This window comes from Lithobates pipiens, unplaced genomic scaffold, assembly GCF_037356315.1.
Source record: "Lithobates pipiens isolate NorthernLeopardFrog02 unplaced genomic scaffold, aLitPip1_a1.2 Scaffold_28, whole genome shotgun sequence".
NCBI classification, from domain to species: domain Eukaryota; kingdom Metazoa; phylum Chordata; class Amphibia; order Anura; family Ranidae; genus Lithobates; species Lithobates pipiens.
Window position 1 is genome coordinate 150,139,442 of NW_027507789.1, and position 26,251 is coordinate 150,165,692.

A 26,251-nucleotide genomic window follows, 5' to 3' on the forward strand; every position below is an offset into this window, starting at 1 on the left:
TATCCGCTTCCAGACTATTCCTGTTAAGATGTCAGTAGGGACACTCCATCAGGAGTGGATATCCTTCCTTGTCTTACCTAAGGCTTCATCTCCTATCATATTAGGTCTTCCTTGGTTTCGGCTCCATTCTCCACACGTTGACTGGTCTGCTGGACAGATCCTGGCTTGGGGTTCCTCCTGTTCCTCTTCCTGCCTACTCAAGGTTACCCCAAAGGAGAGACTTCCTGTTTCCACCATCCCAGTATCTTCTGCTTTTCCTGCTATATATAGCGATCCCTGCGATACGTCCTGCAATAGTCGGACTGGTGCAGTCTCTGGGTCATGTGGTACTCTGGATGAGGAGCCCACCTTTGAACCTGAGTCGATCATTCACTCCAGTTCGCATAACCATTTACCTTTGCCTGTCACTAATCTCCCTTGGACACACAGCCAGGCTAACTTGTCTGCAAGTTCCAGAGTCGCTATGCCTTGTGATGCGATTGAGATGGTCGCTACATCTGACTATACTATTCAGTCGGCCTCTGCACCACTTATGCCAGCCCAGCCCATGCCCAATGAGCTTCCTGCTTCTTGTTCAGGACCTTCTGTGATCCAGCCTCACCCTACTGCTACTATGTCCGTTCAAACCCATTTAAGAGGCTCAATCCATCCTTTGAATAGAATACCTCATTCGGCCAGGAGGGGTTTTCAATCTTTTTTTAGGGTTCTCTGCATTCTGTTTCTGTTTCAGCTACCCAGCTTGACTCTTGTGACATGTCACTTTCTAACCAACCTGACCTCAGGGATCCACTGACCTCTGCCCAGTCTGGTGGTCCGGTTATGGATGCCCAACTCATCTTTAAGGGTCTGGGGGACCCTGCTCAGACTCCTGATCTTATCATGCCCCTACCCATTCCTAAAAAGCCTTTAGTCCTCAAGTCCCCTCTTCCTCTCCCTACCTCTGTTTCGGTCTCTGAGGATAATCTAAAATACGAGGTTAGTCAAGTTTTGGATTCCCGGCTCCGTAAAGGCATTCTTCAATACCTCGTACTTTGGAAAGGGTTGGGTCCTGAGGAGAGGTCTTGGATCACTGCATCTGAGGTCTTTGCTCCCTGTCTGTTAAGGAGGTTCCATCTGGAGTTCCCCTTTAAGCCTGGACCCAGGCAGGGAAGGGGGAGGCCTCGTAAGAGGGAGGGTACTGTCATGGTTATGCAGTGATCTTCCTGTGTTTGGCCCCGACCTTGGCTTTGTCCCTCACCATCCCTATCCTCCTGTTGCCTACTGTGGGTGTGAGCTGGGGGACACTGGGGGTCGCGACCTGGAGCCAGTTGCAGCCAAGTCCATCCTCACCACTGGAGGCTCTGGTGAACACCTGCTGGCTCTTAGACTCCGCGCCCCAGGGAATCTCACGCTCTATCCCCAGTGGGATCTGTCCCTCGTCTGCAGCAGTCAGCCGTAGGGTCCACAACCTTTCGGTGCACTCCGGATCCCTACGGTGTGCACCTGTCACCTCGCTTACCAAATCTCAAATCAAATAAGCATATATTATCAGAAATCTCAAGGGGTCATCACACCGGAGCACCAACTCGTTTTTCCACACGGTTGAACCATTCATAAAAGGCAAGTAGAAACTCCCATAGCGTAAATCTGTAAACAAAATCTTTTATTCAATTATAAAAAACATACTCACAAACATAAAGGTTAAATCAGCGTTAAAAAAGCCGGCCGGCAAAGCGAACGCCCAAATGTCACGTGATTTGCGTCAAGCACGTCGAGACCACCCTACGTACGTTTCACCATATATGGCGTCTGGGGCATGGGCAACGCACTGACGCATCAAGTTTTATATACATAAAATAAAACCAAACCTCATTCTGAGCTGAGGGGAGAAAACCGGAAATAACGGAAACCGGAAGTGCGTCATACTAACATGGCCGCCACATGATACCACAGGCTCCACGTTAGATGAGAGCAAAGGTAAAATAGCTAATGAAAAAAAACGGAAATATCAAAAACCGGAAGTGCGTCATACCAACATGGCAGCCATATGGCAACACAGGCTCCATGTTGGATGAGGGCAAGAATACCAATCAAAACTTACTAGATTAATTCAATGGCCGCATGTCGGAGGTCCCGGAAACCCGGAAGTGCATCATACCAACATAGCGGCCACAGAATACCAAAAGCTTCATACTGTTTGAGGGCAAAGATAAAAATCAAAACACACCAAAATAACCTAATGACCGCATATCGGCATCATTAACATGCCGACATAGCAGCCACAGGATACCATAAATTTCATGCTAATTGCAAATAAAAACAAAAACTCAAAATATAACTAGTTAACCTATGCGGTCATCAGGTTAACTAGTTATATTTTGAGTTTTTGTTTTTATTTGCAATTAGCATTCTTGATTCTTGATTTATATGATTTTATAGGTGTGTATAACATCGTATTAATCGCAAAAAAAATTCCTCCAGCCCCATCGAACGCTCCCACTGACTGCCTGCTCTGCTGTCTGACATTGCTTAAATAGCTAAGGGGCAGAGTCACCCAATGACATCAGCGAATGACCCCCATCCCCACGTGACGTCAACCCAGCATGCCTATTTTATCAGGTCCTGTGGTGGCGATGGGCATCGTGATTGACCTACTAAATAAATACTTGGTAATAGAGGAAACTTGTGTCTTCACTTTTTGGTGAATGGTTAGGTATGTACCCTATACTCATTCACATGGGGGACCTTGTTAAAGGGGTCTTCCAGATTCCAATAAGCACTGCCCACAGACCCCCATAACCACTGCCGAGGGTTGTGGGGAAGAGGCCCTTAGCCCCATCAACATGGTGACAAGGTGCTTTGGGGTAGGGGCTAGGTGCCCCCCTGCCCCAAAGCAACCCCCCTCATGTTGAGGGTATGTGGCCTGGTATGGTTCAGGGGGGGGGGACTTGGTCATCCCCATCCTTTCCTGGCCTGCATGCTTGGATAAGGGTCTGGTATGGATTTTGCCATCATTCTTTTTTCAACACCCTGCTGAGAGCTGAAATGCAATCGATTTAAGAACACGGCAGCCGTCTTCTCAGCCCACTCCTAAACAACCAGCTATTTTTCACACAGATTTAAAATTTATCATTTTTTGACCAATCTGAGTTTGAATCATTCAAAAATGTTTGGCATTCATTAGAAAACAAACTAAACAAATTTAAATGAAATTTGTTTCTATTTCAAGGTTTTGGATGTATCTGAAACTCTGAATAACTGAAAAATTTTAAGGTAGGGCCATGTGTCCGTGCAGTTTTACTGTAGTATGCTAGAGATGAGAACTTTTGCCTCATCTAAGAGAACACAGAAAAACAATAGGAGAATATCTGGAAACCACGTTTTCAGTACCTACAGTGGCGGACTATAGCGGCAACATGATGGAGGCAGGGGTATAGTAAAAAAATGTAAAGTTTATTGTACAATGTTTAGATGCAATTTTTAACATTCATATATTGAAAGAGAACAAGGTAGGATGGCCATATCTGGACACAATTGTGGTTCTCATTAGCGCAGAAAGATGTCGCTGGGGATTTCTTCATGCTGTTTTAGGTTTTATGCAGGGGTGTACTGTGCCCTGAAACTAGGACTACTCTTGAGACTCCAGCACTGCTAGAGGGTTTTAACTGACAGGTAAGTTTTGCTAGTTTTCATTGAGTTAGTATCATTTTAGGATTATTCATTCATATTATCAGATATTAGTTTCTGGTGAAAAGCTTTAACCACTTCCCGACCGGCGCACGCCCATTTACTTCGGCAGAATGGCACGGGCAGGCATATTGGTGTACAGGTACGTCCATTTTAACCACTACAGCCCCGGACCAATAAACACCTTAAGGACCAGAGGTCTTTTTCCAATTTTGCACTGCGCTGCTTTAACTGGTAATTGCGCGGTCATGCAATATTGCACCCAAACGAAATTTGCGTCCTTTTCTTCCCACAAATAGAGCTTTCTTTTGATGGTATTTGATTGCCTCTGCGATTTTTATTTTTTGCGATTATAAATGGAAAAAAGAGCGAAAATTTTGAAAAAAAAAAGATATTTTCCTCTTTTTGTTATAAGAAAAATCGAATAAACTAAATTTTAGTCATACATTGAGGGCAAAATGTATTCAGTCACATGTCTTTAGTAAAAAAAATGTCAATGAGCGTATATTTTTTGGTTTGCGCAAAAGTTATAGCGTCTACAAACTAGAGTACATTTTCTGGAATTTACACAGCTTTTAATCTGACTGCCTATCTCATTTCTTGAGGTGCTAAAATGGCAGGGCAGTACAAACCCCCCCCCCAAATGACCCCATTTTGGAAAGTAGACACCCCAAGGAAATTGCTGATGGGTATGTTGAGCCCATTGAATATTTTTTTTTTTTGTCCTAAGGGATTGAATAATGACAAAAAAAATCTCTAATCTATCTGTCACTAAATGATATATTGCTCACACATGCCATGGTTATATGTGGAATTGCACCCCAAAATATATTCCGCTACTTCTCCCGAGTATGGGGATACCCCATGTGTGGGACTTTTTGGGAGTCTAGTCGCGCACGGCACCCCGAAAACCAATCACCACCTTCAGGATTTCTAAGGGTGCAAATTTTGGATTTGACTCCTCACTACCTATCACAGTTTCGAAGGCCATAAAATGCCAAAATAGCACAAAACCCCCCCAAAATGACCCCATTTTGGAAAGTAGACACCCCAAGCTATTTACTGAGAGGCATGTTAAGTCCATGGAATATTTTATATTTTGCCACAAGTTGCGGGAATATTACAAACTTTTTTTTTTTTGCGCAAAGTTGTCACTAAATGATATATTGCTCACACATGCTATGGGCATATGTGAAATGACACCCCAAAATACATTCTGCTGCTTCTCCTGAGTACAGGGATACCACATGTGTGGGACTTTTTGGGAGCCTAGCCGCGTACGGGACCCCGAAATCCAAGCACCGCCTTCAGGATTTCTAAGGGCATACATTTTTTATTTTACTCCTCACTACCTATCACTACCTATCACAGTTTTGAAGGCCATAAAATGCCAAGATGGCACAAAACCCCCCCAAATGACCCCATTTTGGAAAGTAGACACCCCAAGCTATTTGCTGAGGGCCATGTTGAGACCATTGAATATTTTTTTTTTTTTTTTTTGTCCCAAGGGATTGAATAATGACAAAAAATAAAAAATAAATTTTTTTTTACAAAAAGTTGTCACTAAATGATATATTGCTCACACATGCTATGGGCATAAGTCAAATTACATCCCAAAATAAATTCTGCTGCTTCTCCCGAGTACGGGGATACCGCATGTGGGGGACTTTTTGGGAGCCTAGCCACGTACGGGACCCCGAAAACCAAGCACTGCCTTCCGGATTTAAATATAAAATGCTACCAAAAAAACTGTTAGCGATCGCAGGGATCAGGACTGACTCTGCGATCGCTGCAGTTATGTTTTTAGTGTTTTGTAAGTGACAGTGATCGATCGATACTGCACTTGGGTGGGCTGGGCAGAGGGGCAAAACGCAGGTGCTAGCAGGTATCTGGGCTGATCCCGCTAACAAGGCGTTTTTTTGGAACCCTGAACTGCTGGGGACGCTAGTATAGATCTGATCAGATATTGATCTGTTCAGATTCTATACCACTACAGGAGGTTTATGCTTTGCGTGTGGGTGTTAGCAGTACTGGCACTAACCTAGCGCTGCCTGGGGCGACGCAGACCCTGACCCTAAAACCTAATTGATATCACCCACCAGGTGATCAGGGGGTTAAACCTTTATTGGGTAATAAATGGTGGGTGCCCTGATGCTATATGTGTGCCTGTGTGTACCTATGTGTCACTTACTTTTAGTCTTCTCCTCGTAGTCCGGTCAAAAAGACCGCCCCGAGGAGAATGACATCACTTCCTCCTTCCTGTGTAAACAATACACAGTGGGAGGAAGCTTGTCATTGGCCAGGAGCGATCCAGAGGGGGTGGCCAGAAACCAACGGCCATCCCCTCATCACGAATCGCTCCTGGAGCGAAACGGACCGCCGTATCCAGCGGGAGGGGGTCCGTTCGGACCCCCCACCCGCTGGAAGGCAGGCACGTACATGTACGTGCTTGTGTCTGCCTGTGCTATTGTGATGACGTACAATGGCAATACGGCGGTCCTTAAGTGGTTAATATGCCGCCCTGTCATCGCGTGCGCGCCAGCGGCGGCACGCTCGCGTGCCGGTCGGGACCCCCGTGAGTCCGGTCGCGGGTCCCGCGGACTCGAGGGGATACCTGCGATCGTCTCAATGGGCGGCTGAACAGAGCGATTACGTTGTAAACAGCATCTCCCCGTTCTGCCTAGCAACAAGTGACGCTGATCTCTGCTCCATGTGTTTGGAGCAGAGATCAGTGTTCACTAACACAAAGTCCAGCCCCCCACAGTTAGTAACACGCCGCCCCTAGGAACACTTAACCCCTACACTGCCACCCCCTGGTTAACCCCTTCACTGCCAGTGTCATTTACACAGGAATCACTGCATTAGTATAGCATTGATTGCAGTATAAATGACAATGGTCCCAAAAATGTGTCAAAAATGTCCGATGGGTCCGCCATAATGTCGCAGTCACAATAAAAATAGCTGATTGCCGCCATTACTAGTAAAAAAAAAAAAATATTAATAAAAATGCCATAAAACTATCCCCTATTTTGTAAATACTATAACTTTTGCGCAAACCAATCAATGGCTTATTGCGATTTTTTTTATTTTTTATTTATTTTTTTTTTTATTTATTTTTTTTTTTTTCTCACCAAAAATATGTAGAAGAATACATATCTGCCTAAACTGAGGGAAAAATATGTTTTTTTTAAATATTTTTTGGGGGATATTTATTATATAAAAAAGTAAAAAATAATGAATTTTTTTGAAAAATTGTCGCTCTATTTTTGTTTATAGCGCAAAAAATAAAAACCGCAGGGGTAATCAAATACCCCCAAAAGAAAGCCCTATTTGTGGGAAAAAAAGGATGTCAATTTTGTTTGGGAGCCACATCGCACGACCGCGCAATTGTCAGTTAAAGCGACGCAGTGCCGAACCGCAAAAAGTGGTCTGGTCTTAAGCCACAAAATGGTTCAGTCTGAAAGTGGTTAAAGGATAATTGCACTTTGAAATAAAGATCACTTATCCTTTTGTGCTTCTTACCCTCCACAGATGCATGCATACCTGCATCCTATGACCATGGCTTCCTGCAATGTTTACATCCTCATTGCACTGCACCTTCCCATAGATTTTTTTTTTTTTTTTTTTTTTATCTTTATTAAATTTTCACATTTATACAGACCACATTTTAAAATAACATTACCAGGGTTCAAATACCTCTTTCTTCCCTTCCGAGATCTGAGTTTTAGAGTTCTAGGAAGGGAAGGGGGACATGAAGATACATCCATACATCACATATAATTAGCAAAAAAAAAAAAAAAGCACATTATCTAAACAGTACCATATCCCCCCTTCTCCTACCATCACTATTTTTGCAATTCCTACGTTTTTCCTATTGTTATAACCCCACCCCTCCCTCCCATCCTTTCTATCAACCCCGCCCCCCCTCCCCTCCCCTCTTATATATATATTGGTGCTTTTATCCTACAGTATAGCATAATTGTGTTATAATGATTCCCGAACCTTTAATGTACCCTACCCTACTCCTTCCCATTACCCATCCCCCCTCCCCCTCCCCTCTTCCCTTTCCTATCATGGTTTAAACTGGGGTATGCATCACTTCTATCCACTCTCGCCAGTTCCTATTAAACTCCTTTAGGTTATTTCGTTTTGCATATACTGCCCTCTCCTTACATAGATAGTCATTTACCGCCCTTGTCCAATCCTCTACTGTAGGGGGTAGCTTTGATTGCCATCTCCTAGCTATCATCCTTCTAGCTTGAAATAAACATCTTAGGATTGCCGTTGTTGTTCCCTTCCTTTCTACTTCCTCCTCTCTGTAACCTAAAATGCACACTATGGGATTTAACTCTATTACCGTCCCAAAGACCCTACTTATTATCTTTACCACTCCTTCCCAGTATCTAAATAATTTGGGACATTTCCAAAGCATGTGCATTAAATTCCCTGACCCCCCACACCTGGGGCAAAAGTCATCTGTTCTCTTACCAAATTTAAATAATTTCTGGGGAGTATAGTATGCTCTATTAATTACCATTAAATGGGAAATCCTCTGAGGAGGAGAGACCGAGACCTTTGGGCATGCCGCTAGGATATTTTTCCACTGTACTCGTGTTATATTACCTAGGTCTTGCTCCCATTTCCCTTTCTCAACCCTCCCTTTCCTCTCACTATTAATCTGTTCACCCAGCTGGGCATAGAATTTAGATATTAATCCTTTAGTGGGTCCTGCTTGTGCTACTGGGTATAGCAAGGGCATTTCCTCCCATGTTAATAACAGGTTTCCAAACTGGGTCCTTAAAGCATGCCTCACTTGTATATAGGCATAGAATGAATTTTGTGATATCTTAAATTCTCTTTGCAGCTGGTCGAAGGATTTAATACCCCTGCCGCCATATAGATGGCTTAGCCTTACAATGCCACATTTTTCCCAATCTGCAATTTTTCCAACCCGCCATATTTCCTGTAGCTTCTTATTGTTCCATAGAGGCGTATACTTTGTTATTTCACTATATCCCATTTTTTTTTTAACTGTACCCCATAGCTTTAACATCATTTTTACTGTAGGGCATCTACACTGGAATGAGTCCGCTTCCAGGGTCTCAATCAGGGTACTATGTGGGGAGCCTGTTAATACTAATCTCCCATTTGGGGTTCCTCCGTTCTTCTCATCGATCCCCCCTAGCTGTTGTAATTGGGACGCCCAAAAATAGCACTCCGGATAAGGGACCGCGAATCCTCCTTCCTCTCCCGGTAGCTGAAGCATCCGCAATCTCAATCTAGCCTGTCCTCCCCTCCATATTAGCTCCCTAAACAGCATCTCGATTTTATCAAACCAGCTTTTGTTAATCCATATTGGGGCATTGTGTAATATGTATAAAAGTTGGGGCATCCATATCATTTTTATCAGATTGCATCTGCCAGCGACCGAGAGAGGCATTCGTTTCCATATAGCAATTTTTTGTTTAAACTTAGCCAATAATGGGACTAAGTTATGACTTATATATTGCTTAGGATCCCTTGACAAGGTTACTCCCAGATATTTCAACTTATCCACTATTGGCATTTGGGGGGTTCCCAGGGCCGTTTGCTGACCAATTGGGTCCAACGGGAGACATTCCGATTTTTCCCAATTTATCTCCAGCCCAGTGAAGCCTCCAAACCCTTGCACCAGTCCCATTGCCCTTGGTAGTGAGTATCTCATATCCCCTAAGAACAATAGGATATCGTCTGCATAAAGTGAGATTTTTTCCTCTCCAGTTTTTCTTACAAAACCGACAATATCCCGGTTTGCTCTAATTGCACATGCCAGGGGCTCTATGGCCAATGCAAAGAGCAGGGGTGATAATGGGCACCCCTGCCTCGTCCCTCTCCCCAACTCTATTTTCCCGGATAATTCATTATTAATTTTTAGTCTCGCACTAGGTTTGTCATATAGCATCCTAATCCATCCTATAAAGGAAGGACCCAGGCCAAATTTCTCCAAAACTTTCCATATATATCCCCATTCTACGCTATCAAATGCTTTCCTTACATCCAATGCCACCACTGCACCCGGAGTATCGTTATCCATTGGGACCTGCAAATTCAAAAAGGCTCTTCTAATATTTATACTCGTTGACCTGTTGGCTATAAACCCTGTTTGGTCCATATGGACCAATCTTGCTATGACTCGATTAAGCCTAGTCGCTAATACCTTGGCCAGTATCTTTGTATCGGTACACAGGAGAGAGATTGGCCTATATGCTGCAACATCTAAGGCGTCCTTCCCTTCTTTGTACAACAGGGTTATAACCGCCTCCATCATTGATGGAGGAAATTTACCCTCCCCATATGCTCCTCTTAACATCTCCAGGAGTTCAGGAATCAGTATCTCGCCAAAGTTTTTATAGACTTCAATCGGTAGTCCATCAGGCCCAGGCGATTTCTGATTTGGCATACTCGCAACTGCTTCCTGAAGTTCTTTCAAAGTTATTGGGGCTTCCAGTTCCTCTCTTTCTTCTTGTTTCAAACATGGTACCTCTAATTGACCTAAAAATGCTTCCATTTGCTCATCCATCCCCACTTTTTGTGCAGTATATAGGTTTTTATAATATCCTTCAAATGCTTGGCAAATACTCCCCGTTTCTGTTATAACCTTTCCCTCAGATATCCTAATCGCCGAGATTGAGGAAGGACCCGAGTTATTCTTCACCAGTTGTGCCAACATTTTTCCCACGCTTTCCCCTTCCGCGAAGGAGGCTTGGCGTTGGAACATATGCTGAATCTCTGCTTTCTTTAGGGTTAATAACCTAAGTTCTTCTTGTTTATCTAACCAGATTTTTTCTTTGCCCTGCATGGGGTCACTAATAAAATCTCTTTCAGCCTCTAACACTTCTCTCCCTATTTGTACCTCCTGTTCCCTAGATTTTCTGTTTATTTTTGCTATTGATTGGATCATAAGGCCCCTTAAGAAAGCTTTCAGAGTATCCCACAGGATCCCCGATGTTACTGTACCCCGGTTATTTTTTAGAAATTCTTTTAATTCCCACTGAATTCTCTCAGGGCATTCTTCTGTCTCTTTTTTTATCAGTTCTAACCAGAGCGGGTTCACTTTCCACAACCTCTGTACCTTACGTTCTCTCATTTTTAATACTGCTGTCACTGGGGAATGATCTTAAATCCCCCTGGGCTGATATTCAACCTTTTCCACCATTTGTAAGGCCAGGTCATTCCCCAGTATCATATCAATCCTGGATAACGTAGTATGTGTGGACGAGTAGCAACTATACTGCCGAACTCCCGGGTTCCCAGTTCTCCATAAATCCCGTAATCCTACTTCTTCCAGGTACTGTCCCAACCTCCCCTGCCAAGCTGGTTCCGCCAGTGTTTTTTCTGGGAATCTATCAATTTTAATATCCAATACCGTGTTGAAATCCCCTACTATTATTATAGGGACACCATCTATCCCCACTAAAAATTCCTGTAATTTAAAAAGCACTTCCATTTTAAATGGTGGAGGGATGTAGATGTTTGCCAGCATACATTCTCTATTTTCAATTAGGCACTGTAAGAAAATGTATCTGCCTTTTTCATCCAGGCTAACCCGTTTGCATACAAAATTCACCCCCGTTTTTACCAAGACACTCACCCCTCTGCTATATGTCGAATAAACAGAGTGATATTGAAATTGATATTTTCTGCTCTGCAGCCGGTATATTGTATCTCTATTTAAATGGGTCTCCTGTATGCAGAGCAACTCTACTCCACATCCCTCCAACAAGGATAGCACAGCTTTTTGTTTCAGCCGCGTCCCCAGACCCCTCACATTCCAGGAGCCTATCTTAATTTTACCATCCTGCATAGCCATAAACAAATAAAGAGGAGAAAAAGAAAAAAAAAGAAAAACCTAAGGTAGTAAAGAAAGAGAGCGAAATAACCAGTCTACTGATGACACTATTGAGAACCATTTGTCTCCCAGTACCCACCAACTCCCCTCTAACTTCTTTTATTACCTTATACCACACTCCCCATATATTACTCCCTTGTATGATAACAAATTTATTAGGCGTCACCATTAACTCGTATGTTATGTGTCTTTGAATATACATTATACTATATGATTGTTTATTACCATTTTCCCCCTTGTGACCAATAAATTTTCCTTGTTTTTTACCACCCCAAGTTTTACCACCCCACAGTTTGTGTCCTTTTTTGCTTTGAATTATTTCCTGTACTCCATTTATTAGTGCATACTTATATTTTTTTTCCCCCTTCGACCTCCCCCCTATTTTCCCTACTACACCCACCCCCTCTCCCTCCTTTCTACCTCCCTCCCGCCCCTCCCCCACCTTCCTAGGTGTTACCCTAGGGGCTATTAGTGACCTTATACCACTCTCTTCACAACCTATTTACCACCCTCACCTAGTGCGCTCGCCGTGTATTACCTCCCTCCCACCCCCCTCCCATACAGACACAGACAGCACACACCCAGAAAAAAAAAAAAAAAGAAACCCCAAAAACACACATACTTCATCCCCCCCTCTCCTTCTATCTTCCCATCCCACTCAGTACTAGAAACCCCAGCAACTACAACTTTTCTTTATTTTCTTCTATCCATTTTTCCACTTCTATCGGGGAACTAAAAACCTGAGTATGCCCTAGTGCATTAATCCGTAACTTTGCAGGATAAAGCAGAGCATACGGCACCCTGAGCTTCTGTAACCTGCGTTTCACCTGGAGGAACTCTACCCTTTTTCTCTGAAGTTCTGGGGAAAAATCAGAATATAATGAAATTCTAACACCCTTATACAATACATTCCCCATTTCCCTTGCCTTCCGTAATAATACCACTTTATCTTTATAGTTCAATAACTTCATTAATAATGGCCTAGGACGGCCCCCCTCCAATGGTGCTCTAAAGGGTACCCTATGCGCCCTCTCTATTGAGAACGCTGTTGAAAAAACATCCCTCCCAAACAGTTCAACCAGAAGATGCTCCATAAATTCAGCAGGGTTTACACCCTCACTTTTTTCCGGAAGTCCCACTACTCGCACATTGTCCCTCCTGAGCCTATTTTCCATTTCGTCCATTCTTGTTCTATATCCGCCGAACTGCTCCTTCAGGCTTTCTATTTCTTTAATTAGGAATGTTGTATCGTCTTCCAATCTGCTAGTCCTTAACTCAAGTTCTGTCGTCCTTTCCACCACTTTCTGTAGGTCTTGCCTTACCAGCATTAGATCTTCCTTCACTCCCTTCATTTGATTACAGAGTTCTTTCAGTGAGATGTTACATGCATTTACGGCCAATAACACGTCCTTAATTGTTGGCTCTTTTTCTAACGGAGGAGAGTCACCCGTTGTGATCTCCATATTCTGTTCCCCTGCACCCGCTTTTTTATTAACTGAGCATTTGGCCACTGCTCCGGCCTGCGTATTAATGTTAATGTTCGATTGACCCATGCTTTTCCTTTCAGATATTTCTCCATGCTGCCCCTTTGTCTGCCCTTTTTTTGGAGAGGTCTGTGATGACTGTGCAGGGTTATGAGCATATTGTTCTAATTTAGCTGCTGTGGTAGACTGTTGCGAGCTTTTTTCCCCTCTTTCCTTTGCAGAGCGCAAGTGCTGCATCTTAATTTCCTTTTCTCGCCCCCTTCCACAGAACAGTCCTGGATATATCGTATTTTAATATATTTTTAACTTTTTAACCCAGCCGCCCCTCGCTCAGTTGATCGCTTAGTGCAATATTAGCCGTATCTTATAACCAGTTCTCCAGTATTCACTTCATGTATCACCAAAACTTCCTGTTTTAATGCTTCACAGCAGACATTTATTTGCACGCACTTAGTTCAGATACCGTTCAACCAATTGATTTTTAGAGCAGCCACCATCCCTCAGTTAATCAATTAATGCGATACTGATCTTATCTTATAGTCAGTCAGTCCACAAGCACTCCATTCACATATCACAGACTTCCTGGTTCGCTGCTTACAGACGTTCGTTTTTACAGCAGGTACTTCTTTGCTTATACTGCCTGGGTTATCATTCGTTCGTCTTAGAGCACAAAACGAAGCAATGAGTTCCAGGGAACAAGAGCTATAGGTCCTTCTCACCCCCGGCCGGCGCCCTCTTGTTTACTTGTTACCAGTTCTCAGGCATCGCTATGTCCACAACTTGCTCTGCCAGACCTCCACCTGCTATGCCCCTCACACCTCCGACTTCTTCCCCCCCCCCCGCAATCCTGCCGCTTACCTCCTTCCTCCTATCGCGGCTTACTGGAGAGCGGGAGGGCCTCTTGGTGTCCACAGTGTGCGGCGTCTCTTCGGCAGGGTTCAAAAGCGTTCGGCTTGGTCGGGGGTACTCGTGCTTCTTTGGCCGTGCTCGCTGGGGTTCAAGACCCGGAAGTAAGCGTGGATCTCCGAGGGCTCGGCACGATCGTACAGTAATGCGCTGTCACTCCTCCTCCCGTCCAGCTTCAATGTACAGCTCCAGCCCACCGCACGCTACGTCCGACCGTGGCACTAAGCGCTCCACGCTCTCATCAAGGGGGTCTGGGAGAGAGTCACACATGGCGTCTCACATCTCTCACTCACTCCATCTTGCACATCCGGTCACGCCCCTGTGTTCCTTCCCATAGATTTTACAAGGCCATCTTCCCAGATCATCTCCTGACCGCAGGCTTCCAATAGAAGGCTATGGTAAACTATTGAGCAGTCATAGATGGCATCCCTCAAAGGGTATAAACGTTGTGGAGGAGGCCATGACTGCAGGATATAGAAAAGTATGAATCGGTGGGTGGGAGAAAAAGGGTAGATGGGTCAGGAGAGAGGGGAAAAAAAGGATTTGTGTTCTGTGAAAGTACACTTATCCTTTAGGGGAAACGATTTCATTCTTTTATCATTCTTTTAATTTTGTAAAACTTTTTTACTAATGATTCCTTCAAATGTGTGTGTGTTTTTTTTTTTTTTTTTTTCCTTGTAGACATGTTTTCTTTGGGTCTCTTGCAAACATTGTGTCCAGATCCATTTAATTACTACCAGGTAAGCAAGTCCAAAATGTGTCATTTGTCGAATGAAATGTGTGACAAGTCTTTTGATCCCTTTCAAGGCAAATTCTTCAATTCTAGGGTCACAGGATAACTTAAAGGGTAAGTTCACCTTTTGTTCACCTTCCTTCTAATTTTTTTTGTACCAATATAGCATTAAAGTACTACTTTTGCAAAAATATCAAAGCTTTCCATTTATTCTACACACCCTTACCTCACTGTATTCATGGATGTTTCCAAACACATCCATTACTTCTGCCTTACTTCCAGGACAGACTATAGGTCATGACATGAGAAGGAGTTTATCCAGCAGACCCTACCAGCTGACCTCACAAAATTTGTGCTGCCACAATGCTAGATTTGAATGGGCCCTGGAAGTGAAATTGGTGGGGTAACACAAGAACAATGAGGCTCCATTCACATCTGTGCGTTTCCTTGCATTTCAGAAATGCGCTGCACCAAAAATCACAGTAAAAATGTACCAAGCTCCACTCTAAAAAAAAAAAAAATTCTGAATCTACTTTTGGGGGTCGTTTTTGTTTTGTGTAGGGCAGCCCATTCAGGTGGATGGGCTACCTTATGTGTGATGAAGGCAAATGCTCAAACTGCCTTTGCAAAAATTAAAAAAATGGAATGTGAGTTCTCGCTATGGGGAGATGTGATGTGTCCCATCTATCCATTCGCTCTGTATCCAATCAGACAGGCCCTTGCACTACAGAGTTGTTGGTAGATGTAGGTTGTACAATCAGATTGTATAGTGCACGGGTCCCAAACTGGCGGCCCTCCAACTGTTGCAAAACTACAAGTCCCATGAGACATTGCAAGACTGACAGTTACAAGAATGACTCCCACAGGCAGAGGCATGGTGGGACTTATATTTTGACAACAGCTAAAGGGCCGCCAGTTTGGGACCCCTGGTATACTGTATGTTGAGCTTTACAGAACCCAGGGCACATGTCTCCTGATTTTAGTACTAAAGCGCTATCCACATAGGCTGTTATCTGATCTCATCTCCTGCACACTCCAAAATGCCAAATGAAATATCTGTGCAAGATTGAACTTAAGGTAGAAAAATAAATTGATGCCTATGTATTTAGTGCGAAGGGTGATCACTGATTTAAAAAAAATGCACCTGGAAACAGGTCGGTAGGTAGGAGGGTGGATGATGCAGGGTGTGTGCTAATGAGATCAGCTGGTCAACGGCTTCCTGTGTCATGACCTATAGTCTGTCTAGTAAGTAAGGCAAAAATAATGGAATGCGTGTTTGGAAACATCCATGAAGACAGTGAGGTAAGTGTAAGTAGCATTTAATTGAAAGCTTTGATATTTTTGCAAAAGTACATTAATGCTATATTGGTACATAATAGGGGGACCTAAAAAAAAAAATGAACAAAGGTGCACTTACCCTTCCTTAAGTCTCTGCCTTCTTCCAATATTGACTTTCATTACACCGAGCCCTATAATCTCTGAAATAATTGCAGCCGAAGTACTTCATTCCCACCAAATGATGGGTCCAGTGGATGACAGGACACTCATACAGAGGGTCGGTAGGGTGATCACTTTTCCAATGTCATGGTTATGCAGTGATCTTCCTCTGGTTGCTTACCTTCCCTCATGTGTTCTGACTAAGAGGCCAGCCACTTCCACCTGGTGGTTTTTATAACCTCTCCTCTAAGCATGGCTCCACCCCAGGCCCAATCAAGGAACCCTATATTAACCTGTGCACTGCAAGCCAGCGGTGCTGATCAACCATTGTGTGTTTAGCTTCCTGCTTGCTCTACGTTTGACTCTGTTACTGACCTTGGCATGTTCTTGACTATTCCTGTCTGCTTGCGACCTTGACCTTTTGTATGTCTCCGACCATCCCTGTCTGCCTGTGACCCTGAACCTTTGGCGTGTACTCTGTTCCTGTCTGCTAGTTGCCCTGACCTCTTCCATATCCCCTTACTATCCTTGTTGTTCCAGCCTGCTGCTTCCTTCTGTAGGCTACTGTGAGCGTGAGCTGTGTAACCCTAGGGGTCGTGACCTGGAGCCAGACTGCAGCGAAGTCCATCCTCACCACTGGAGGCTCTGGCGAACACCTGCTGGCTCTTAGACTCCGTGCCCTGGGGAATGTATGCTCCAGCTCCCATTGGGATCTGTGTTAGTGATCCTGTAGACCTGTATCCTGAATCTCCCTGGGTACAATCCGCAGCAGTCAGTCCTAAGGTCCACTACCTAGCGATGCACTTCCGACTCCTACGGAGTGCATCTGTCACCTGGTCTCAGGTGACCTGACAGTTTGATCAGCCATGGACCCAGCTGATGTGCCGCTACCTGCAGATGATCCATTGCAGGGCTTAGTTCGCAGACTGGAGACCCAAGAATCGCATCAGACCCAGATGATGCGATTCCTTCAGGATTTGGCATCCCGTGTTGAACAGGTTCAGGCCTCATTAGGACCCCTGGTTCAACACCCTCCACCGCTATCTTCTGCTGCACCTATCGCATCAGTAGCAGCCACACATTCATTACAACTACCAGCTCCGGCCCATTTCTCTGAGGACTCCAAGGCTTGCAGGGGGTTCCTTAGCCAGTGCACAATTCATTTTGAACTTCAGCCCCAAAACTTCCTGTCCGATCAGGCGAAAGTAGCATATATTATATCCCTCCTGTCCGGCGAGGCACTAGCTTGGGCTGCCCCTCTGTGGGAACTGAATGATCCAGTGGTTTCTAGCCTGTCTGACTTCTTGAAACTTTTTCGGAATATCTTCGAGGAACTGGGTCGTGTCTCCTCAGCGGCTAGCGCTCTTTTACGTCTCCGCCAAGAGTCCGCTTCTGTGAGACAGTATGCTCTTCAGTTCCGTATCCTCACAGCTGAATTTAGCTGCAATAATGAGGCCCTAGTTGCAACCTTTTTACATGGCCTCTCTGATAGAGTGAAGGATGAATTAGCAGGAAGATTCCTGCTGATCTGGACAGTGTCATCACCTTGTGTAACCAGATCGATATTCGCTTTCAGGAGAGGGCCCTGGAAAAGACGCCAGCACTCCCCGTTCTTTAGGCAGCCTGAGCTCCCAGTACCTTCTCTTCGATCTGAGGAGCACCCCCTGCCTGCTGAGGAACCTATGCAGTTGGGCCGGACAAAGTCATCTCCCGAAGAACGCGCTAGGCGCAGAACTCTGGGCCTATGCCTCTACTGTGGGGCCAAAGGTCATTTCCGTGATACTTGTTCTCTTCGTCCAGAAAAATGCTCAGGGCTAATGCATCTGGAAGGTGGAGTATTAGACCCTGAAATATCACCTTTACCTTATCGTCTTCTCCTTTCTGTGTTGCTTCATGTCGGTGCTTCCTCTCGTTCAGTCTCAGCACATCTGGATTCTGGTTTCATGGATTGGGAAACTGCATCCTCCATGAGACTTAACCTTTTGCCCCTTACAACACCATTGGTGGTCTTGGCGATTGATGCCACTGTTCTCCCAGGGGGCCCTATCCGCTTCCAGACCCTTCCTGTTAAGATGTCAGTAGGGACACTCCACCAGGAGTGGATATCCTTCCTTGTCTTACCTAAGGCTTCATCTCCTATCATATTAGGTCTTCCTTGGTTACGGCTCCATTCTCCACACGTTGACTGGTCTGCTGGACAGATCCTGGCTTGGGGTTCTTCCTGTTCCTCTTCATGCCTACTCAAGGGTATCCCAAAAGAGAAACTTCCTGTTGCCACCATCCCAGTATCTTCTGCTCTTCCTGCTGTATATAGCGATCTCTGGGATGTCTCCTGCAATAGTCGGACTGGTGCACTCTTTGGGTCATGTGGTACTCTGGATGAGGGGCCCACCTGTCAACCTGAGTCGATCATTCACTCCAGTTTGCATGGCCATTTACCTTTGCCTGTCCCTAATCTCCCTTGGACGCACAGCCAGACCAACTTGTCTGCAAGTTCCACAGTCACTATGCCCTGTGATGCGATTGAGATGGTCGCTACACCTGACAATACTATTCAGTCGGCCTCTGCACCAGTTATGCCAGTCCAGCACATGCCCAATGAGCTTCTTGTTCAGGACCTTCTGTAACCTGGCCTCACCCTACTGCTCCTATGTCCGTTCAAACTCATTTAAGAGGCTCAATCCATCCTTTGGATAGACTGCCTCATTCGGCCAGGTGGGGTTTTCAATCTTTTTCTCAGGGCTCTCTGCATTCTGTTTGTGTTTCAGCAATCCAGCTTGACTCTTGTGATATGTCACCTTCTAACCAACCTGACCTCAGGGATCCACTGACCTCTGCCCAGTCTGGTGGTCCTGTGCTGGATGTTCAGCTCATCTTTAAGGGTCTGGGGGACCCTGCTCAGACTCCTGATTTTCTCATGTCCTTACCCATTCCTAAAAAGCCTTTAGTTCTCAAGTCCTCTCGTCTTCTCCCTACCTCGGTTCCGGTCTCTGAGGATAATCTAAAATACAAGGTTAGTCAAGTTTTGGATTCCCGGCTTCGTAAAGGCATTCTTCAGTACCTTGTATATTGGAAAGGGTTTGGCCCTGAGGAGAGGTCTTGGATCACTGCATCTGAGGTCTTTGCTCCTCGTCTGTTGAGGAGGTTCCATCTGGAGTTTCCCTTTAAGCCTGGACCCGGGAGGGGGAGGCTTCATAAGAGGGAGGGTACTGTCATGGTTATGAAGTGATCTTCCTCTGGTTGCTTACCTCCCCTCATGTATTCTTACTAAGAGGCCAGCCACTTCCACCTGGTGGTTTTTATAACCTCTCCTCTAAGCATGGCTCCACCCCAGGCCCTATCAGGGAACCCTATATTAACCTGTGCACTGCAAGCCAGCGGTGCTGATCAAACATTGTGTACCATTGTGTGTTTAGCTTCCTGTTTCCTGCTTGCTGTGTGCTCTACGTTTGACTCTGTTACCGACCTTGGCGTGTTCTCGACTATTCCTGTCTGCTTGCAACCTTGACCTTTTGTATGTCTCCGACCATCCGTGTCTGCCTGTGACCCTGAACCTTTGGCGTGTACTCTGTTGTTCCTGTCTGCTAGTTGCCCTGACCTCTGCCGTATCCCCTTACTATCCTTGTCATTCCAGCCTGCTGGTTCCTTCTGTAGTCTACTGTGAGTGTGAGCTGTGAGACCCTAGGGGTCGCAACCTGGAGCCAGACTTCAGCGAAGTCCACCCTCACCACTGGGGGCTCTGGCAAACACCCGCTGGCTCTTAGACTCCGCGCCCTGGGGAATCTATGCTCCAGCTCCCCTACGGAGTGCATCTGTCACCTGGTCTCAGGTGACCTGACATCCAAACTGCCATTTGGGGGCACCAGCAAAGAATTGTACCTTGAAGAGCTTTCTTTCCATGTGTTACCAAGAATTACAAACTTTGTTGTGTGATGTATATATTGGAGCATTTCCTAAATCACCAAGCAAGAGGCTCCTCCTGTGGGGTGTCAATGAAAGCTACTTTTTTTGTATTTTCAGCTCAGTAGAACTTTGTTATAGATAGCCAAACTTTGTAGGTGCCATACAGAAATACATACGTTAAAAAAAAAAAAAAAAAGGAAATGTTATTGTAATGAAAATACAGTATCTAGAAGCAACATTGTTAAAAGCAATACATGATTGCATTGCAATTGCAAGCATGCATGTTCTCATAGAATACAAACCTGGAAAATTGGCTGGGGGGCCCCCTCAGGGCTCAGGCACTCAGTCGGGCGGCCCTAATGGGCGGGAGGAGGCTCGGGAGAAGAGAAGTCGGGCTGCTGGCAGCGGCAATGCGCTGCAGGCAGAGGGAGTAGTCGGCCCCAGGACTGGCACTGGGCACAGGCTGTAGACCCTGGCTTACCAGCAGTGCCACTACCAGCACTGCAGAATGGACTGGAATCAGGACTCAGGAGGAGGAGATAACAGAAGATGCTCTCTTTCTGTTGCTACAGCTGGGGGCGGAGAAGGAGAGGAGGTGGGTGGACTCAGAGCGCTGCTCAGCACAGGGCAGCTCTGGGTAAGCCTCGCTCAGCCGACATCACTGGTTGCCAGACACGAGGTTGGGCAGCCCTAGAAACCAGTTTGACAATGTTTATCAGGGTGGTGGGGTGTGTGTGTGTTTTTTATTTATTTTTTTCATTCCAGGGCACTGTATTGTCCCGGAATGAAGGTGCCCAGGACATAAATGAATTACGGGGGGCAATCCGGGACGTGTGGGCACCCTAAGAGTCGGGGTTCCCCAGGTGACCTCATTGTGCTTAGTATTCTATGCTTAGTTAGCAGAGCTCTAATAATAAATGGAGTGCAAATAAAAAGCCCAGTCATGTGACCGGTCAAAGTAGTGGGCCAGCCTCTCTCCAGTTATGGATTTCTCTAATTATACCTAGAGGACTCTGACAGATCAGACTGCACACTGCAGACTGAATTTTATGAATGGGTCATAAAAAGCAGACTGTTGTGGGCTAACATCACACTGTAAAATGGGACTGTGGATAGTGATATGACGCCCTAAATGTTTACACGTAGGGTCCAAAAAAACAAGAACCCTATGAATGCTTTGCTACTTTGTGTGTGTGAAACCTTTCCAGCAAAGACAAGTCCTTCCCTTTTGTGAGTGCACTTTATGATTTTATTATTTTCTCTTTATATTAGTATTCATAAAAATCTTTGGTGACAACTTGGGTAGATCTATCGCCAGAGGGATGTGTAGTAAACTGCGTACAGCTTCATCGATCCGCAATCTCCTCTTCCAGGCTAGCTGGGATGTATGGAAGTACAGTGCCTTGCAAAAGTGTTCACCCCCTTGGCGTTTTTTGTTTTGCTGCATCACAACCTGGAATTAACATGGATTGTTTGAAGATTTCATCATCTAATTTACAGAACAAGCCCACAACTTTTGAAGATGATTTTTTTTTATTGTGAAGCAAACAAGAAATAGAACAGAATAACAGAAAACGTCATGTGTATAACTATTCACCCCTCTGAAGTCAATACTTTGTAGAGCCACCTTTTGCAGCTATCACAGCTCCCAAGTCACGTTGGATAAGTCTCTTTGAGCTTGCCACATCTTACCACTGGGGTTTTGCCCATTCTTCCTTGCAAAACTGCTCCAGCTTCTTCAGGTTGGATGGTTTGCGCTGGTGAAAAGCAATCTTAAGTCTGACCTCAGATTTTCTATTGGATTGAGGTCTGGGCTTTGACTAGGCCATTCCAATACATTTATATGTTTCCCCTTAAACCACTCAAGTGTTGCTTTAGCAGGATGTTTAGGGTGATTGTCCTGCTGGAAAGTGAACCTCCAGCCTAGCCTCAAATCAGAGTGGTACAGGTTTTGCTCAAGAATATCCCTGTATTTATCACCATCCATCCTTCCCTCAACTCTCACCAGTTTCCCAGTCCCGACTGCTGAAAAACATCCCCACAGCATGATGCTGCCAACACCATATTTCACTGTGGAGATGGTGTTCTTTATGTGATGTGTTGGCTTTGCGTCAGACATAGCGTTTTCTTTGGACAAAAAGTTCAATTTTAGTCTCATCAGACCAAAGCACCTTCCTCCATACATTTTGGGAGTCTCCCACATGCCTTTTCGCAAATGCAAAACTTGCCATTTTGTTTTTTGCTGAAAGTAATGGCTTTCTTCTGGCCACTCTGCTATAAAGCCCAACTCTATGGCGTGTACGGCTTATTGTTCGTCCTATGTACAGATACTCCAGTCTCTTCTGTGGAACTCTGCAGCCCCAGGGTTACCTTAGGTCTCTTTGTGCTCCCTCTCTGATTAATGTCCTCCTTGCCCATCTGTGAGTTTTAGCTGTTGTGTCGTGTCATGTTCTTTCCATTTGGTTATGGTAGATTTGATGGTGCTCCTAGGGATCATCAAAGATTTGGATATTTATAATTTTATATATTTATAACCTAACCCTGAAATTTACTTCTCAACAACCTTGTCCCTTACGTGTTTGGAGAGTTCCTTGGTCCTCATGGCAGTGTTTGGTTAGTGGTGCCTCTTGCTTAGGTGTTACAGCCTCTGGGGCCTTTCAAAAAGGCATGTGTATATGTAATGACAGATCATGTGACACTTAGATTGCACACAGGTGGACATTTCACTAATTATGTGACTTCTGAACGTAATTGGTTGCACCAGAGCTTTTTATGGGCTTCATAACAAAGGGGGTGAATACACACGCACATGCCAATTATCATTTTTTTATTTCTGAAAAATAGTTGTGCTTGGAGCGAACTGGTCTCACAACTTGCTCTCCCTTACTGGCCACTGGTATTGCCTCTCCCACTGGCACACTGACTTCAATCTTGGCTGGCTTACCCGACTCCGATGTCCTCTTCCCCGGTAGAGGCCCCAACATCAAGGAGAGCAAATGAGCCCGTCCGTGGCTTTGGGAAGTAACCGGAATGCTGGGTCCTGGAACAGCCTTTTAGACCGGAGGGGCAGCTTCCCCCACGACTCTGATGGCAGGTGGGCTCCTGATATCGCTCCCAGCCGGGACAGCAACATTTTCTCCAATCTGCCTGCAGTATCCATGGAGGTTGGGTTGGGACGATAACCTCAAACAACTGTTCCCCATAACATCCACAGACAATCCAAGGCCTCAACTGCATTGTCAGGCCGTAACATCGTTCACAGATCAGTCCTAGAGCCTTATAGCCTTCAGCGGTATACAGGGCAATCTTTCCCCTTGTAGCTTACCGCACTCCGGTGTCCGTCGCCATGCCTTCGGATTCACTTGGGCCAAATCTGGTATCCGGAACTTTCATCCGCCAATCCGCCATCATGCTTCCAAACTGCACCGTCTCCTTCTCTAAACCCCAAATCAGACGCAGGTGGCAGCTCTTCCTCAGCAGATCGGGGACTCCTCCCCCTGGTGCAAATGTTCTCTGGGAACTGTGGTGCCTGCTTGTTGTGGCACACCAAAACTGTAATGGAGTCTGTATTAACCCTCACAGCGCTGGCAGGAAGTGTCAAAAGACCAGGACGATCCTTTCCCCTTAGCAATGAGACTTGTTGGTTCTTCCCCACATTGATAGTACACATGACAACACAGTCTATAAGAAGGGTAAAGGTTACTTTCCCACGGAGCTATACAGAGTCCTGATGGAGCGGAAACTGTTGCTATGGGTGACTGCTGCAAGGCCAACGCCTTAGCCCCATGTTGGGAGCCAAATGTAGCAAGGTCTCTGGCCTCCTTCAGTCTGAGAACCCCCAGGGCCAGAGATGGCTGACATCCTTCTGTATGTGGTGGGTTGTGAGGCATAGTGGGTGCAAGGTGGATAGTCATTGGGTGCCAGACACTTCTTGAATGCAAATTAGACTTTTATTTCTCAAACTTTTTTTGGCCTAAAGAGGGTTAGGGCCTGGACATCCTTGGGTAGTTGCAGGTTTAACTTCAATAGGAGGACAGCCGAGCAGGAAAAGGCCTCCAGCAAGAAGCCACATCTGCAGGGATACTGTCTCCTATGGCAACAGTCTTTAACAGTTCCTAACACAAAGCGTAACAGTTCTTTCACCTTCAATACAACTTCTCCGGTTGGTTCTTCAGTACACTGTGCTCCCAGTCTCTAACTAGACCCACTGATTCACTGTCACTGAATCCCTTGAGCTCCTCCAATCTACACAGTGGTATCTTTCTCAAGCGTCGCTCCTGCTTCTCTGCTGGGTCCCTAGATTGGCACTCCCAATGCTTCACCCCACTGGCCTGCTCGGTCTCTGGCTTGATGCACAAGGCTGCTCTGCAAGCATCACCTCCACTGACTGGGTCCCTGGCTTGATCACCACCTGAAGTTTCCCGATTCTCCCGTTCGGTGAGAATACTGCTCCGGTACTTGCTTCAGCTACTCAATGGGGCTGTGGGATCCCTGGTAATAAGGTGGTTGGTCCCTTTTTAGTGGCGACCAATAACAGGTTCTCCAGTTGGCAGAACCATCACTTTTGGTTGGACTGCAAGCCGCAATCCCAACCCTCTTGCTTCTGGATACGCCCTCAAACAAACAACCTGGCAGCCAGACACCCCGGGCTAGCCCCAATCTCTAGCCTAGCAGCCCAGGGCACACGACACATGTCCACCCAGTCAGCTGTCCAGGTGGTACAGAACCTCGATCACATGACTCCACCTGAATATATGTTTTCCCAGCAGGCTAAGGGATTCAAGAAAACCCCTGCCCATTGGCTGAGATACCCCATATACCCATAACCTGACCTTGAGTTGCCCTTCTCATATCTAATACTACCAAGTACCCAGCCACCTAGTGTTAGAAAAGTGCAACAAGGCCAAACTTGAGGAGAAATCAATGGATTTCTAACAATCAACCAGTATAACTAATCCTGGCAAGTAAATTTTGGGAGGAGCATCCCGGCCTAAACTCCAGGGGCTACACCTGTGACCCATATTCAGCAGACAGCAGGCTAAATTGAACTCTCAGCTGACATCCCTCAGCCGGTACAGGCTCGAGATTGATCCTGACTTTTTAATGTTGGGATCCACCCATATGCCTGGCCAGCAGCTGGCTCAGGTTGTCGGCATGCAGCTGAGAGACTTAACCAGCCACTGCCGTCCCCTCCACAACCTGGCACTCCAGTGAGTGCTGGAGGGGCAGAACACAGAGGCGGTGACTGAAAGTCATGAGCTCACTGAAAATAAATGTTATATGCTGAGCCACATATAACACCCATGCCTTTTCCTACGTATCTATGAATAATTGTGAACGGGCAGCTGCTGTTTAACCTGTGATATTGTGATGAGTGAATAAAAATTGCACTGAAAAATATTCTGTGACTAAGCGCGCTTGCTAATTATGTAGCTAATTAATGAAATAAAGTCACTATTGCAAACCAAACTAATGTTTCAACCATAAATCTAAAAAAGTGACCTAAAAAAAAAAATGAAAAGATGAGAAGTAAGATGCTGCACTAAAGCAACTGTTTCTAATAATTCTTACTAGCAATGTGTCCAAATTGTAACAATAAAGTGACTCGTGTAGAGCACCACAACCTGAAACATATCAGTGTTTAAGCTATTTAAATAAGTGTGTTATATGTGGATGATTAATCCAAATGGCAATCCTTCACACAGTCCCAAGATAAAGGTGATAAACATTAACTAGATCTACATTGAAAAAAATTATAAACGCAACACGTTTTTGTTTTTGCCCCTATTTATCATGAGCTGAACTTAAAGATCTGCAACTTATTCTTTATACCCAAAGGCACATTTCTCTCAAATATTTTTCAGAAATCTGTCTAAATCTGTGTTAGGTCCCTTTCACACTGGGGCGGTGCGGGCGTCGGCAGTAAAGCGCCGCTATTTTTAGTGGCGCTTTACCGTCTTATCGACGGTCTGCGGCCGATAGCGGGGTGGTTTTAACCCCGCTAGCGGCCGAAAAAGGGTTAAAAGCGCAGATGCAGTGGCGCTTTGCCAGCGGTATAGCCGGGGCTGCCCCATTGATTTCAAAGATGCAGCTAACAGGACTTTTTTCACCGCCCTGCTAGCGCACCAGTCCAGTGTGAAAGGCCTCCGGCTTTCACACTGGAGTGAAAGGGGCCGGTTTTTTCAGGTGCTACAAACCACCCCAGTGTGAAAGGGGCCTACGTGAGCACTTCTC

At 45.4% G+C, this 26,251-nt stretch overlaps 1 protein-coding gene across 1 annotated transcript in view; it reads left to right on the plus strand.

Moving 5' to 3' along the window:
- Nucleotides 1–26,251, plus strand: part of LOC143934801 (proton channel OTOP2-like) — an 82,029-nt gene that overhangs the window by 18,509 nt on the left and 37,269 nt on the right. Inside the window, exon 3 of the mRNA XM_077458425.1 lies at nucleotides 14,626–14,684. Within this exon, the coding sequence (XP_077314551.1) occupies nucleotides 14,626–14,684 (59 nt within the window). The remainder of the gene's footprint in view (nucleotides 1–14,625; nucleotides 14,685–26,251) is intronic.